At 35.2% G+C, this 18,106-nt stretch overlaps 1 protein-coding gene across 8 annotated transcripts in view; it reads right to left on the bottom strand.

Moving 5' to 3' along the window:
* CSNK1G3 (casein kinase 1 gamma 3) overlaps positions 1-18,106 on the bottom strand; it is a 104,007-nt gene that overhangs the window by 58,087 nt on the left and 27,814 nt on the right. For all 8 annotated transcript variants that reach the window (XM_024571446.3, XM_024571448.3, XM_024571447.3 and 5 more), the window contains exons 2-3: positions 16,237-16,663; positions 8,843-8,883 (exon numbers count right to left, since the gene is read on the bottom strand). In XM_024571446.3, the coding sequence (XP_024427214.1) occupies positions 8,843-8,883; positions 16,237-16,414 (219 nt within the window). In that variant the 5' untranslated portion in view covers positions 16,415-16,663. The remainder of the gene's footprint in view (positions 1-8,842; positions 8,884-16,236; positions 16,664-18,106) is intronic.

Raw genomic sequence — 18,106 nt, 5'->3', positions numbered from 1 at the left:
GGACTGTTTGTCTTCCTGGTGTTGTCATATGAGTTCTTTATGTATTTTGGAAATCAAACACTTGTCCAGTATTTCATTGGCAAATATGTTTTCCCATGTGGTCAGTTCCCTTTTCATTTTGATGATGGTTTTTTTAGCCTTGCAGAAGCTTCTTAGTTCGATGTAGTCCCATTTGTTTATTTTTTCCTTGTTTCCCTTGGCCTAGGAGATATTTCAGCAAAAATATTGCTACATGGGATACCATAAATTTTCCTGCCTACATTTTCCTCTAAGACTTTTATGATATCATCACTTATGATAAAAAAAAGACTTTAAGTCTTTTATCCACTTTGAGTTTATTCTTGTGTATGGTGTAAGTTAGTGGTCTAGTTTCTTTTTTTGGTATGTACCAGTCCAGTTCTCCCAACACTATTTACTGAAGAGGCTATCTTTACTCCACTGTATGCTGATGGCCCCTTTGTCAAATGTTAATTACTCACACAGACTTGGATTTATTTCTGGTTTCTCTATTCTGTTCCAATGATCTATGTGTCTGTTCTTATGCCAGTACCAGACTGTTCTGATTACAGTGGACTTGCAATATAGTTTCATGTCAGGTATTGTGATCCCTCCTACTTTTTTCTTCTTTCTCAAGATTGCTGAGGCTATTAGGAGCCTTTTTTGGTTCCATAAAATTTTTGAAATATTTGCTCAAGATCTGTGAAATATGCCATTGGTATCTTAATAGGAATTGCATTGACTCTATGGATTGTTTTGGGTGGTGTGTACACTTTAATGATGTTAATACTTCCAATGCATGACCACGGTATACACTTCCACTTATTGTATCTTCCTTAATTTCTTTCCTCAATGTTCTATAGTTTTCCAAGTACAGGTCTTTTACCCATTGGTTAAATTTATTCCTAGGTATTTTTCCTTGTCACTATAGTAAATGGGATTTCTTCCCCAAGTTTCTCTTTCTGGTATTTCATTGTTGTACAAAATTGCCATCTATTTCTGAATATTAACTTTGAATCCCACTATTTTGCCAAATTCACTTATTAGATTGAGTATTTTGGGGGTGGAGTCTATAAGAATTTCTATGTACACTATCATGTCATCTGTGAATGATTACAGTTTTACCTCCTCCTTTCTGGTTCAGATGCCTTTTATTTCTTTTCTTGTCTGATCACTGTGGCTAGAACTTCCTGTTCTATGTTGAATAAGAGCGGTGAAAGCAGACACCCTTGTCTTGTTCCTGATCTTAATGGGAAAGCTTTTAGTTTTTGCCTGATGAGTACATGTTGGCTGTAGGTTTCTTGTATATGGCTCTTATTACATTGAGGTATGCTCACTATACTCCCACTTTGCTGAGTGTTTTTATGGGTGCTGGATTTTATCAAATGCTTTTTCTGCATCTATTGATACGATCATGTGAATTTTGTCCTGCATTTTGTTTATATGGTATATTCGTTATTGATTTGCAAATTTTGTACCACCTTTGCATCCGTGGGATGAATCTCACTTGATCATGGTATATGATCTTTTTAATGTATTTCTGAATCTGGAATGCCAATATTTTGTTGAGGATTTTAGTATCTATGTTTATCAGAGATATTGGCTGATAATTTCTTTCTCTGTAGTGTCTTTACCTGATTTGGGAATTAGGATGATACTGGCCTCGTAAAAAGGGTTTGGGAGCCTTCCCTCTTCTTGAATCTTTTGGAATCCTTTGAGAAGGATATTAGTTCTCCCTTAAATGTTTGGTAAAAATCCCCTGTGAAGTCATCCAATCCATGGCATTTATGTGCCAGGAGTTTATTGATTACTGTCTCAATTTCACTAGTTGTTATCAGTCTATTTAGGCTCTCTGCTTCTTGATTCAGTTTTGGTAGATTATATGTTTCTAGAAATGTTTCCATTTCACCCAGGTTGGCCAATTTCTTGGCATATAGTTATTCATAGTAATTTCTTTCAATCCTTTGTATTTCTGTATTGGTTGTAACTTCTCTTTCCTTTCTGATTTTATTTGTATCCTCTCTCTTTTTTTCTTGGTGAGTCTGGTTAAAGGTTTGTCAATTTTGTTTATGTTTTCAAAGAACTAGCTCCTGGATTTATTGATATTTTGCATTGTTCTTTTAGTCTCTATGTCATTTAATTCTGTCCTGATCTTGATTATTTTCCACTTGCTCTGGGCTTTCTCTGTTGTTGTTGTTCCTCCAGTTTTTGTAAATGTAGAGTTAGGTTGTTTATTTGAGATTTTTCCATTTCTTCAGGTAGGCCTTTATTGCTATGAACTTCCCTCTCAGTACTGCCCTGTGTCCTAAAGATTTTGCATTGTTGTGTGTTCATTTTCATTTGCTTCCAGATACTTTTTCATTTCCTCCTTTATCTCATTGTTGACCCATTCCTTATCTAATAATGTGCTATTTAGTCTCCATATATTTGAATGTTCTTGAGTATTTTTTCTTCGAGCTTGGTTTCTAGTTTCAGTCCATTATGATCTGGGCACATTTGACACGATTTCATTTTCCTCAATTTGTTGAGGCTTCTTTTGTGTCCCACCATGTGGTCTATCTTTGAAAATGCCCATGTGCATTTGAAAAGAATGTATATATTGCTTCTGGGTATGAAAGGTTCTATATATATCAATTAAGTCCACTTGATGTAGAATGTCATTCAGTGCCACGTATCCTTGTTAGTTCTTTGGAAGATCTATCCATTGTTGACAATGGGGTGTTAAAATCCCCTACGATGACTGCATTGTTATCGTTATCTTTCTTGAAGTCCTCCAAGATTTTCTTTATATATTTAGGTGTTCCTATGTTGGGTACATACATGTTTACAAGGGTTATATCCTCCTTTGGACTATTCCCTTATTATGTAATGACCTTTTTTGTCCCTTTTTATGCCTTTTGTTATGACATCTATTCTGTCTGATATAAGTATTGCTACCCCAGCTTTCTTTTTGTGTCCGTTTTCTTGGAGTATTTTTTCCTCCATCCCTTCACTTTCAGCCAGTGTAGATCTTTTTTTCTGAGGTGGGTCTCTTGTAGACAGCATATATGCAGATTGCATTTTCTTATCAATTCAGCTACCCTATGTCTTTTGATTGGAGCACTGAGTCCATTTACATTTGACGTTATTATTGATAGGTACTTATTTGTTGCCATTTTTCCATACCTGTGTTTCTGTTTCTCTCTCTCTCTCTCTCTCCCCCCTCCCTCCCTTTCTCTCTCTCCCCTCTCCCTCCCTCCCTCCCTCTCTCTTTCTCTCATGCACGTGCTCTCTCCTCCTCCTCTTTATAGCAGTCCCTTTAGTATCTCTTGCAGTACTGGCTTGGTGGAGATGTACTCTTTTAGCCTTCTTTTGTCTGGGAAGCTCTTTATTTCACCTTCCATTTTAAATGAGAGCCTTGCTGGATAGAGTAGCCTTGGTTGTAGGTCCTTGCTTTTCATTACCTGGAATATTTCATACCAATCCCTACTGGCTTGTACTGTTTCTGTTGAGAAAACAGTTGATAGCCTTATTGGAGCTCCCTTGTATGTTACTAGCTATTTCTCCCTTGCTGCCTTTAAGATTCTCTCTTTGTCTTTAAAGTTTGCCATTTTAATTATGATGTGTCTTGGAGTGGCCTCTTTGGGTTCATCTTGATTGGGACCCTCTGTGCTTCCTGCACTCACATGACTTTTTAGTTCACCAAGTTAGGGATGTTTTCTGTCATTAATTTTTCAAACAGGTTTCTTATCCCTTCCTCCTTATCTTCTCCTTCTGATATTCTTATGATGCAAATGTTATTAGATTCCCCGTTGTTCTGAAGCTCCCTTAAACTATCATCATTCTTTCAGAGTCTTTTCAATTTGTTACTCTGCCTGGGTATTTCTTTCTCTATTGTCTTTCAGCTCACTGATTCAGTCCTCAGCTTCATCCAGCCTGATTTTAATTCCTTCTAGTGTATTTTTCATTTCAGATACTGTATTCTTCATTTCTTCCCGGTTCTTATTCATAGTTTCTATGTCCATTTTTTATGCTGCTATAGATCCCACTAAGTTCCTTGTAGCTCCCATAAAATTCCTTATAGGAAGTTCCTTCACTTCCTTCTAACCACTGAGTTCCTTAAGCAACCTTATAACCATTATTTTGAATTCTATATCTGATAGATTGCTTGCCTCAATTTCATTTAGCTCTTTTCCAGGAGATTCCTCCTTTCCTTTCAATTGGGGATTATTTCTTTGTCTCCCCACCTTAGGTGACCTTTTTGTTTGTGTATCTCAGGTTGCTCTGCTGTGCTTGCCTATCTTCCTGGGGTGGAATTCCATGGTAGGAATTCTATGGGACTCAGTTGTGCAGCTTCTTTGATGTCCTTATCTGGATGCTCTAGGGTTGTCCTTTATTCAGTTTATGTGGGCTCTCTTTTCGTACTTAGGCTTTGATTATTGATGGCTCATTCATTTGTGGGTTCTCCCCTCCATCCAGCTAACTGGGATTCACAACTGCTGCCACGTGTTATATGCTGTTGTACAGGTGCTGGTAGAACAAAGCAAAACTATCCAGAAAACCAAACCCATGCCAGCAAAAATACCCTCCTACCACACCAGCAATATCAACAATAATTGAGCAAAGACTAATAATGGTGGAAAGAGATTAAGAATATTATAAAATAGGAAAAGGGGGGTATAAGATGATTAAAGGAGAGAAAAATGATTGTGAGTGGGAAGAGGGAGGAGAAATAATAAGAGTAAAGAACAAAAATAAGGTAAAGAAAGGAAGAAAATAAAATTGAAAACCTAAGTAAAACAGGGAAGGACAATAGCAAAATGGAGTAAGACAAGGAAAGAGTAATATATGAGGTTTGAAATAAAATTTAAAATGTAGGGAACAAAAGGGAAGAAAATTGCAAAAAAAAACCCACACAACTGGTCAGTAACAATGATATTTGAGCAAAGATTAATAAAGGTGGAAAGAGAATAAGACTATCATATGAAACAGAAAAGAGACTATGAGATGTCTACAGTAAAGAAAAATGATTTTGAAATGACAGAGGGATGAGAAATAGTAACAGTAAGGAACAGAATCCAAGCTAAGAAAGGGAAAAAAATAAAATTCCAAACTCAAATAATCAAAGGCAGGAGGAAGGCAAAATGGAGTAAGACAGAGGAAAAGTACTCTATGAGATCTGACATACAAAAAATACAGTGGACAAATAGGAATTGCTGAAGAACAGCAATTACTGTTAATATCCACGCTAAACAAACCACAATTTATAAAAGTGGAAAGAAAATAAGGAAATTATAAGTAAGGGGGAAAAGAATGTAAGCTGACTGAAGGAAGAATGATATTGAGAAGATAGACGGAGGAGAAATAGTAAGAGTAAGGAATAGGAATGAGGCGTAGCATGGGGAAAAATAAAATTACAATGAAAACAAGAAAGTGAAGGAAGAAGGCAAAATGGACTAAGATAAGGGAAGGGTACAATGTGAGATTTGAAATAAAAATAAAATATAGTATAAAAATCTAAATAATAAAAAACAAAGAATAGTGAATGAGTTGAAATACAATTGAAGCAAAGGAATAAATTATATTAATAGGTCATGCAAAAGAAAGGAAAAAAATAACGCAAATTCTGGAGAACAACAAGGTGGAATTCGTCTCTGCAGAGTTTGGTGTTTGCCTTCTATCTTCTCTTTCTGGATCTGCCTCTGGCTTTTTATCAGCTCAAGGTCCCAGGGTAGGTCATCCAACTTCTGGCAGCACCACCTACATCCCCTGCACCTGCCTCTAAAGGGGCTTCTGTTGTGATCGAGAGGATGGGATCCCTGGATCTCCCTTGGGAGGCACTATTCAGTCTTCTGGGAAAATTGTGGGTGTGTTCCCCCTGCACCACCCATCTTGGTCTGACCCAGCTTATTTTCAATAATGTATAGTTTCTGATGAACTAGCTGTCCATTTCAAGGGAGAGGCCAATCTGTGTAAGAGTGTCAGCTCTTTCCTGCTTGGTGCTGATGGCAGCTCTGTGTGCATGCCGAGGCTGGGCGGGGCCCTTATCCCCCTTGCTGCAACAATTTCTGATCTCCCTGCTTTGCTGGCCTCAGTAGAATAGAGCCTTAGGAATAAGTATATTTTGTCTCCCTGCAAGTTCAAAATGGGCCTGTTAGGCATTTCTCTTTCTGTCTTTCTCTTGCAGATATGCACCCTGCAGAGAGTTCTTAAGCCTGTCCTGTCTGTTCTGCAAGATGTGGGGTTGGGTGAATCCTTCCCTTCCCAGAGGATAGATCTCCATTGAAGAAAGGGGCTCTGTCTGGCTGTAAATAATCTCAGGTGCTCCACTCCTACCCATCCAGTTCCCAGACCACTGCCTTTGCAGCAGATATAGTCCCAAACTCTCCACTCTGCACAGCCTCCAGCATGCTAGCCACGCCAGGCTGGGGCCACAAAGTCCCTTGCTGTCCACCTTTCTGATCTCTCTGCCCAGCTGCACTCAGTGGGATTAAACCATGTCCTCAATCCTTTCCCCTTGTTAGCAGGGCAGCTGCACAGGAGGTCTCTACCCAGCACACCTCAACTCCCCATTTTAAAAAGTCTTTCTAGGCATTCCCACTGCAGCACTGAGTCACTTATCAGGCTGTCCGTACACACCACTTCTCCAAAAAGCCAAAAGTCTCTCACAGTCATGGCTGGCTGCATCCTGCCTCCTCCACCTGACTCAGGGGCAGATAGAATCCCTCTCTCTCTCTTGCACTCTCCCAGTTGGTGTTTGCCACTGCAGCTATGGGTGTGATGCTCACTGTGTATGTATGTAGTCTGGATCTCCCAGACTGTGTATCCAAGTCACTCCTGGCCCAGGTCTGGGGGTTCTCTGCCCTGGGACGAGAGGGAGCTGCAAAGCTCTATTTCTCACTAGGCTATCCACATTGCAGGTGCCATGCATGGGGTATTTCCCCTTCACCCTGTAAAATCTCCTTACCCTCCATTGTGAGGCATCTTCTGCACTCCTTGGCTTCTAAACTCATGTTAGCTAAGATTCTGTTGAATGTTCAGTTTATTTTTCGGAAGGTCAGCCAAGTATCCACGTTGGGGGAAAGAGCAAGTGGACTCAGCTTCCACATACTTGGCCACCATCTTCTCAGTCTCCCACATTTCTATTCTTGTGTGCCACCCCCATTCCCCACACCATACCACGTCTAGATTCTAGACAACTGGCGCAGAACATGGAAAAAGGAAGAATCCCAAAGAAACAAAAGTTGGTAATACCCATTCAAACACTGTTCAGTCCCTGCACTCTGAACCTCCTCATTGTGATTCATACAAACTAACTCCTCTTGTCCTGATTTCATGTTCATGAGGGAAGCCTGTCATTTTAACTTAGCCTTCTATGTATATCAGCCTATAGAAAAGTAAGATTATTTAAACTGATTTAGGCATTCTGAACCTGTAACAGTAAAACACGTCATTGTAAAATTAGAAATCAGAGCCCTGGCTCATGTGACTCAGTGGATTGAGTGCCCACCTGCGAACCAAAGGGTTGCTAGTTAGATTCCGAGTCAGGGCACATGCCTGGGTTACAGGCCGGGTCCCCAGTAGGGGGTGTGTGAGAAGCAACCACACATTGATGTTTCTCTCCCTCTCTTTCTTCCTCCCTTCCCCTCTCTCTAAAAGTAAATAAATTAAATCTTTTAAAAAATAAAAAAATTAGAAATTAACTCTTCCCAAATATTTCTGAGAACTTGATTGATTTCGAGAATTGATTGAATTCACCTCTGATTAACAATGGTGATCCTAATGAGATGACCAAACCAGATTTTCTGACATGGAGCCAAGGACCAGGCCTTAAAACCAAGATGAACTCCTCTAGGTAAATGCCAGACCAAATTCACATGTCAGCCAGCCAGCCAGTCAACCACAATCCTACTGTACATCTTATTTCCCAGAGAAAATAAACATCTGTTGTAATGAAATTTGGTCTATACTCACAAATATGCTCAAAATTAAGTAGTACAGTTTCAAGCTTATCCCAAAAGATTTTCTGTTTCTCCCACATGCCTCTTCCTCTAATCATCTCTCTTTATACATTAATCTCACATTACCTTAATACGGTGGTTTTAATGTCAGGGACAAGATTGAGAATGTCAGGCAGACTGGAAAAACTAAGCCATGCTTTAACCTCTCGGAAACCTTGCCAAAGGAAGGTTTTATCTTATAAAAATTCCCAGATCCCAACTCTTCTTAAAAAACAGGAGCTGCCTTAGAGCTGTCATACCAGACGCATTTAGGACTTCAGGACAGTCCAATGGGAGTTTGCTTTCCTTGCTTTCCTCCACCTACATCAAGCATTTCTGAATCCCTGAAGGTCAAGCAATAGTAGGCTTTATAATATATAAAATATCAATAGAAGAATAGAGATTTCGGAAGCTACCTGGAAATAGTTTCAAAGAACATAATCCTAAATTCAAAGGGCACTTTTATTCAAATGCGTGAATCAGAAAGAGAAATCTTGCTTTCAAATTTTTACCTTTTTTCAAATTTTTACAAATTTTTACCATTTTACCAATTAAAAATGGCAATATGCCAGCTTCCTTAAATTAAAAATAGCACCAAAATTCAAAAATTCAATTCTATAATGCTGCCAAAGTAAAGGGACTGAGTTTTCATGGCACAGGAAGACAACAACATCCTACACTTTACCATATATTTGAGAAGCCTGATGACACTAGGAGATTAGTAACAAAAGGTTAGTTTCGCCTATCACTTTCCTAATAAGCACTCAAGTTATAAATGATATGAAAATTTAAAAAGTAACTAAAATATAGGTTAATCATTAAAGAAATAAAAAGGAATTAAGGAAAAATAAGACATATGAACTTACCAGTTTAATTGCCACATATTCATTTGTATATAAATTTTTCCCTTAAGAAGAGAAAGAAAAAAATGTTAGATTTTAAAAGTAACTAATTTTTAAAGATATATTATAGAAAACTGCATTCTACATGAAAAAGGAAAAGAGCACACATAATGCATTTAGAAAAGGCATAGGTTGCTTCCAACTATTTAGCAAAAACCTCAGTGATGAGGAAATACTAATCAACTCAATAACATATTTAGTATTTCACCGGAACTCAGAATAGAAAATGATACTAATAAATACACCAGCCCACTTACAAAAATAGAAAGAATTTTATTTTGTTGGTAAATTGTACACAACTTATAAAGTAATCAGGAGTCAAACACATGCTAAACTAAATTTCAAAACCAGAACTCCTATATAAAAACAGAAATACAAATTCCTCTCCCAATCACCACCTCATTTCAAAATCATCACTATGGGATGTGATCTTATTGGGGTTCATAAATAATCCAGTAAATAGAATAAATACATGGAAAAATCAGTAATACATTACAAATAAAATAAAATAGTATTATTCAATTATTAGCTCTGGTAAACTAGCTAAGTACTTTGAGGGAAAAAAGTTATTAGCACCTGTATAACCAAATTAAATTCCAAATATTTTGATTTAGATACAAAGCACAAAACAAGAATATTTTTATTTTTAAATTTATTATTTAGAGGACATCCAATATTATTTTAATTTCAGTTGTACAACAGTGATTGCACATTTACATACCTTAGTACCCATCTGACACCATACATAAGTATTATAACATTAATAACTAATTCCCTATACTATACTTTATATCCCTCTATTTTTATAACTGCCAATTTATACTTCTTAATCCCTTCACTTTTTTTCTACCCATCCCCCAACTCCATGTCCCAGTCTGGCAACTATCAATTTGTTCTCTGTATCTATGACTTTGTTTCTGTTTTCTTTGTTCATTTATTTTGTTTTTTAGTTATCACATATAAGTAAAATCATGCAGTATTTGTCTTTCTTTGACTTATTTCACTTAGAATAATACCCTCTAGGTCCATCCATGTTGTTGCAAATGGCAAGCTCTCATTCTTTTTTATGGTTAAGTAATAATCCATAGTATATATGTACCACGTCTTCTTTATCTGTTCTTCTATAAATGGACACTGACTTTTTTTCCATATCTTGACTATTGTAAATAATGCTGCAATGAACACAGAGGTGAATATATCTGAGAAAAATATTTATCAGCCCAATATATGGAAGATTTTATAAGTATTAAAAGTGGGAAAAAATTAAGAGGTCAGAATATTTTATACAGATTTGATTGCATAAAATATCTTAAGCTTCTGCATGTTGGAAAAAATCTGCCAAAAAGACAGGTAAATGACAAACCAGAATAAACATTTAATATCATTAGTATGTAAAGAATTCAAATAAATTACAGTAATCTTTACAATGGCCAATTGAAAATAATCTAAAAAGGCCCAATGGGTGAACATCTGTAGCCCAAGTAAAATACTATGGAGAATTTTAAAAGCAGTAAGTACATGAAGAAAATGTGATATGTAAATTCATGTTTCATAAGTACAGTAAAAAGAATAAAAATAGAATATGATTTCTGAATTGCTAGTATTTTTTCATAAGCATGTAAAATTTTTATTAAAAAATTACAACTATGATAGGTTTGTTGTTGTTTTTAACAGCTATGATAATAACTGAACCTGGTCACATTGGCTACTGAACACAGAACAGACAAGCATCAACTTTCACACACGTGATTTTCCAGCATAACCCACCTAATTTCCTTTTATAAAGCAGCTGATGATTGGCAATAAAAATTCAAGGCAAAATCTCAAGTCTTAGATATGTTGCCTCCATTGTACAGCAGTTTGTTCATACAAATACTATACTTTTCTGAATTTTATCCTTATTTTATAAAAATAAATGAAAAAAAGAGCATTCATGCGGATACTAAACAGCATAAGTCTCATAAACCCATTATAATTATCAGAAAGATGGAACTCAATAGTATTGAGTATCAAAAGTGGTGAATGTTAAGCTGTATTCAGGAACTCATTGAGCCCATATTTTTAAAAATCAGAAATCATACATTTTTAGTCAATTAGTTTAGCATTTAGCTCTGCTTTCATATACATTTTCAAGACACAATATTTTGTGTATGAAAAAGTTAGGCTTCCTCTAAAAAGTATATAGTGAATAATTTAATCTTTAAGAACTGCTGCCTAACAAAGAAACAATTCGATTTTTAGTTCAAAGATGGAATTCGTATTTTTCAAGACATTATGATCTTTTCATGATTATTTTGTATGTTATACTTATTTACATGTACATGAGGGCTAAATATTTGCAGGACAAGAAGTCAGGTTTAATACAGATTCCACAGAACCAAAATATACCAAATATTCCTAGAAGTACTTTTTGTTGACATTTATATAGTCAAATGTCTACTTTCATATCACAGCAGAAAGCACTAAAAGCATCATCTTTTCTTGAACATTAGAGATTTTGCTGAACTTTGAGGCTTATATTTACAAACACGAACAATGATTAAAAAATACTTCCAGTGCAGTTTTGTCATTTAGCATAGGCATAGATCTCACACAGTTGGCTTTTAATCAATATTTGTTATTTGCATCACCAAACAAATGATGCACAAACTATGTGTTTGTGTGTACAGTATTAGTGAGAGAGGAGTGTACATGTAGAGGGAATCCAGTTAAGAAAAGGCTCCAAGTAGTCTGGTTCCAACTAACTGATGTTTTAATCCAATTTTTAGAAGATATTCCCAACAGAACTTTGTGCCATATTAAACTTAAAAATATACTTGTACCAATTTTGTAGAATTTGGATGATAATTAGAAAACCAATATGTTCCACAAAAACCATGTATGTGTTTATAGCAGGAAGTACTAGTTACCCACCAATATCTATGCTCCGCCTTCTATAAAAATAGAATGCCTCAATTGTTGAATGGTTATCCAGCAAGAGACTACATTTTCAGCCTCTGTTTCACACAGTGTGGCCATGTGATTAAGTTCTGGATATTAGGATTTTGGATACTCCAAAATCCCAAGGAAAAGGGTTCTCCTGTTCCTCCTCCTCCTTGCTGGCTGGGAGACAGCAACAACTGGAGCCAACGCCTCACACACAGAGACCGAAGCCACATATTGAAGATGCAGAGGTACCCTGACAGCCCTGGGTGCTCTCCGTCTGGTTTGTGTTATACAAGAAAAGTAAACTATTTTGCTTCATACCATTTTACTATAGTATCATAGTCTATTCCCATTATTACACTTTTCAGATAAGGTATATAATACGCTTCAGTTAGGAACAGTAGAAAAATCAATAAACATAAAAGTGATGAACCCATTTAAATCTGCATATTTATTTGATATATAACATAAAGCCTACAGAATTTTCAACAATTCTTAAATATAAACAATAAAATAGAGTTATGACCTATACAGGAATAAGAAGAAACAAAAATAAAAGAAATTAGAAAAACTCCTGTGTCATACTTAATTATGTCAAAAGTTTACAATATTTTATTTCAGATAAGGTAATTCATAAAGTAATTCATAACACTCTTGTGGTTCATTTTTTTTTAATGTGATGCTCACTCAGGTGTAGCCACAAGAGGGGACAAAAAAGAGGCTCAGGAGAACAAAGTTTATTATGCTCATAAGTCCTCCAGGACAGATCACGAGAAGGATAATGTTTTGGTCAGGATGTAGAAGACAGAAGCAAGGAAAGAGCTCAGGCCAAGGCCTTTAGTTTCCACGGGAAAGGCAAGGCAGTGCAGGATAAACAGTTTAGAACTAGCTAGCTTGAATAATTCTGGCAGCAAATAATTCTGGTGGCCTTTGGACTAAATAGGTGGTTCTCTAGTTGCCTTGTACCCAGCCATGAGATGATTAAGAAAGAAGACAGCTTCCCAGAGTGTCAAAGCCAGACAGAGGAGGTATGGCGCTGGACTGTTTAGTTTGCAGATCAAAGGCATGATCCCAACTGAGAACTGGCTAGTCCCAGGAAGAGCAATCTTTCCCCAGCCAGAAAGGTTTGGCAAGATGTCAAAACATCTTAAAACACATACAGAATGTACAAAACATATACAGAATACATAAAACGTGCAGAACAAATAAAATATATATACAGTATAATTCTGCACTTTAGCTAGCTACATTTGGTCTCGTTCAATGCCCTTTAAAAACATTTCTAGGGATTTCAGTGACTGTCTAAGCTAAAAATACATCTACTAATATGCAGAATGCAAGCACTACCACCAGTACATGTAAAGATAAAATAAAACCAAAATACATTAATTCATCATTTTACAATAAAAAACAGATAAGATGATGGTAAATAATTTTCCTAAAATTAAGTTTAGAGTATTGTTTAAGATGTTTACCTATGTTTTAAAAATCTCCAGACCAATTTTTTATGTCTAACTTTATTTTTTTAAATAATTATACATAAGAGTAGTTTGATCAGTGAGTAAACACTGTCCCTTCTTGGTGCATTTGGGGTTGTGTGTGGTGGTGCAACTCCTACTTAGTGACCAAGAAGTTGGGACCCCAGGCAGTGCAACAGTCCTCTAAAAAATAAAAAATAAAAATACCTGTCCAGGCCAAACTGCCAATAGCAACTTTGTTGAAAACCACTTACCTACAATATGTATAGCTTATATTTTCTTACCCAAAAAATAATCACAAAAGTTTTAGTGCCAGAAATCAAATGTTTGAGATGTGTCTATAAATGTGGCTTTAAAAAGGCACATTAAGAATCTAAACCAACTTTTAACACAAGCATGTTTATCCAGGTATAAAAAGAATGATGCTTGTAATAACTTTTTCTGTATGGGGCCTTAAAAAAAGAAGTAAAATATCCCTTTAGTAACTGTTCAAGGGTCAACATATATGTATCTGTGCTTTATAAATATACATAAAGCACAGATACATATATAGATATAGATGATATTTAAATAAACATACATAAATATACAATAAACATCCAAAGATAAAATAAAGAGATACAGATAGATAGGTAGGTAACAGATGGATAAATGGATAGATGGATGAACAAGTCATCTTATTCCTATTCCTGCTTATTCATAGACTACAGAAGAAAGGAGTATTTAACAACTTTTTCAGTATATAGCATATACAGTTTCAGTATATGGGACATATAGTTTCTCATGTTGCACTGGTTAAATGGTCCAGGAGGGTTTTTTTGTATATGTACACATACATACACACATACATACGTACATACATATACACTACAGATATTTAAATGCACATATTTTGAAATAAATCCTATGAAACCAATTTTGAATAAAAATGGCCAAAGTACTATACAGTGTTATAGTCATATACATAATAGACAGATATAGTACAAACAAATGTAACTTAATATATAGCTGCAGAGCTAATTTATATAAATTTAAGAATATGCACATATAACATGCCATAATTTTAATTTTTAAAAAGAATATCTTGAATATCATCTTTTAAAAGGACAGAATCATCATTTACCTAAAATATGCAGGCACAGTGCTAATCCTTTTATATCATCATCTAAATTTAATCTTTGCAATAACCTACACAGTAGAAATAATATCATTTTAAAATTGAGGAATTTGAGGCCCTGTATGGTTAAGTGACTTATGTGTTCCATAATGGTAGTGGTAATTATAATATTTTTCAGTGCATTATCTGTGCCTAATCATGCCTCACACATGATAAACATGCAATAAACTTTGAATGGATGGATGATGGTGCTCAAAGTTAGACAAGTAAATAAACTGGTTTTTCTAAGTCCCAAATCAGAAACAGTTTAAGAAATTCAAAATACCTAATTCAATATCCTTCAAAAAATGTCAAACAGGCACCCTTTAAAACAGTTGAGTCCCTACTAAAATGCAAAAGAGTGTTCCAGTCACATCATATTACAGCAATGTACAACATATGTCATTACCTTTTACTAGCTGGCTTCATTTAAAGAATTAATATATATTAACTTCACAAAACACTAATAAAATGAGAGACTAACTACAAATTAGGGTGTTTTTACAAAATGAAAGGAAAAGTAGTTGAGTACATAAACACACAGTTGAACTTATTTCTAACAAGTAGAGTTGGATCTAAGGAAATCTGTGAAGCCAAGTCTTTTTTTTTTATTTCCTAAATTTCCACTACTGGTGGTCCATTACCCAGAGCCCTCAAGGTACCTCAATCCTGACTCCCATATAACCATGCTGCCCTCCTTGTTTCTGTTCAGTAAACATCACCACATCTCTAATAAGAGTTAAAAACCCAGATTTTGGTTCTGAGTCTGTCATTAACTTGCTGTGTGACATTTGGCAGGTAACCTTGCCTGAGTTTCAATTTCTTTAAATGAAGAGTTTGGAGGTTTAATTGTACCAATGTTTCTCAAGCATGCCTGATTATAAGAATAAACTGAATCGGTCCTTTGTATCTCCCACTCTGAGCCCTGTCCTGGATATACTCTGGGGAGGTGGGATAAGTTACAACAATGTAAATTTTACTGATTTTTATGGAGTTTCAGTATATTAACTCGACTTTAAGCCATACATATTCTCCAAAAGTGATCAGTTACTAAATTTCAGATCTGAAAAAGTAGCCTAAACACAATTATCATTCCTAAGGAACACATTGCAAAGGCTTCCCTGGCACCTATTTCAGGCTTCTGTGACTTTTTAATTTACTTTTTCTCATATTCTGCATGGTTAATCTCAAGCAAATGCATATTCCCATATAGAGAATTTGTCACAAATGAATATTCAAGTACATAAAAAATTTCCAGCATCTATATTCTTCTTTTTATATTTTACTTTTTTATTTTTTATTTTATTTTTTAATTAATTTTTTTTATTTTTATTCAGTTAAAATTGTCTGCATTTTCTCCCCTTCCCTCCACCCCACCCCAGCCAGTCCCACCTCCCACCCCCACCTCTACCCTCCCCCTTGATTTTGTCCTTGTGTCCTTTATAGTAGCTCCTATAGACCCCTTTGCAATGGCATGGATGGAACTGGAGAGCATTATGCTAAGTGAAATAAGCCAGGCAGTGAGGGACAAATACCATATGATCACACCTTTAACTGGAACATAATCAACAAAAGAAAAAAGCAAACAAAATATAACCAGAGACATTGAAATTAAGAACATTGTAACAACAGCCACAGGGGAGTGGGGAGGGGATAGTGGGGAGAGGGGTCTATAGGACTAACATCTATATTCTTTAAAATTACTACAAACTAAACAATAACTAAATCATTTTCATTAGAAAGTATCCTTCATTAAAAAAAATGCTTCCAACATAAAAGAATAAACAAAAAAACCTTACCTAATCGTAGTTCTCCAAAATTGCCACATCCAATTTTTTTTCCAACTCTGAAGTTAGGTCCAACCATTAAAACTCCAGAGGATGAAGACCCAGTTCCTCGAGTGCTGTGTCCCGATCGACCACTAGGTCGTGCCATTCTATCATCTGATTTGTCCTTGTCTTTCTTTTTATTATCCATATCAAGTTTACGGTACTCCACTTTGAATTCTTTAATCAAGACAAGTACACTGAAATAGGGTATTGTGAGAACAGGTACATCACTAGATCACTGTACCAGGTGGGTAATGTTAACATTCAAATTAACAGTAGATAGTCAATTAACTGGTACGTGTTCATCCCATTCGTAAAACTTTTCTCAGTTGTCTTTTCAGCAAAACATGTCTTCAAAATTTTCTTTTCAGTGATGTATGCTGATGATGATAGGGAGCTAAAACAAAAAGGAAAATCAGTCACCTTAGAGAATTAAAAAAAATTTATGTTTGGGAAGTTAATAACAAAGTTCAGGCAATGGATTACTGCTATTTACTGATGCCCACTAAAACCAAGCCACAGTAGACTCTTAAATTAATTATTATTCTTTATTCCTATACTTTAATACGCAGAGATCACAAAAAAAGAAAGAAATCAAGGATTCAGCTACACGTCTTAAAAATAAAAAAGTAACAAAAATGTACTGAGCATTTCATAAGCCAATATACATTCACTAAACTACACCTTTCAATTTAAAATCATTTCAATACTAAAAATAATCCACTAAGTCAATACAAGAATTTCAGTTAAAGAGCAGAAAAAGAGAATAGTTTGCAAATTAGTAAAATCTTAATAAAAATATCTCCATATGTTCATTGTTCATACACTTAATTTTCAAAGTCATTTTCAAATATATATTCCCGTTTGATCTTCATTTATTCAAATATTTATTACCCACCAGCTATACATGGGAATGGTGCTCAGAACTCATAATACAAAGATAATTCTTGCTATCTATCAAAAATTAATTATTAATGTAACATTTAAACTGGGCTTAAAGCATAAATGTAATTTTTCAATCAGTCAAGAAGAAATAAAAGGCATCCAAACTGGAAAGGAAGAAGTAGAACCATCATTAGTTGCAGATGACATAATACTGTATATATATAGAACCCTAAAAATTCCACCAAAAAAACTACCAGAACTGAAAGATGAATTCAGTAAAGTAACGGATAAAAAATAAATGTCCAGAAATGAACTGCATTTTTATACACCAATTATGAACTATCAGAAAGGAAACCAAGAAAAACAATCTCGTCCACAATTGCATCAAAAGAATAAAGTTCCTTGGAATAAATTAACCAAGGATGTAAAAGACATAGTCAGAAAATTATAATATACTGAAGAAAAAACACTGAAGATACATATAAGTGGAAGCATATACCATGTTCACGGATAGGAAGAATTAACACTATTACAATGTCCATACTAATCAAAGCTTTCTATAGATTCAATGCAATTCCTATCACAGAACTAGAACAAATATTCCCAAAACTTGTATGCAACCACAAAGGACCCTAATATCCACAGCAATCTTGAGAGAGAACAACAAAATAGGAAGAATAATGCTACCTGATATCAAACTATACAACAAGGCCATGGTAATCAAAACAGCATGGTACTAGAGTAAAAGCAGACATATAGATCAATGGAACAAAGAAATAAACCCATGCCTTCATGGCAAGTTAATATTTGACAAAGGAGGCAAAAACATACGATGAGGTAAAGATACCGTATTCAATAAATGGTGCTGGGAATATTAGACAGTTATATGTGCAAAAAAATGAAAACAGACCACCTTCCTCCACCATACACAAGAATAAATTCAAAATGGATTAAA

This window comes from Desmodus rotundus, chromosome 1 (genome assembly GCF_022682495.2).
Source record: "Desmodus rotundus isolate HL8 chromosome 1, HLdesRot8A.1, whole genome shotgun sequence".
NCBI lineage: Eukaryota > Metazoa > Chordata > Mammalia > Chiroptera > Phyllostomidae > Desmodus > Desmodus rotundus.
The sequence above is the reverse complement of the archived record's forward strand: the minus strand, read 5'-3'. Positions and strand labels throughout refer to the sequence as shown.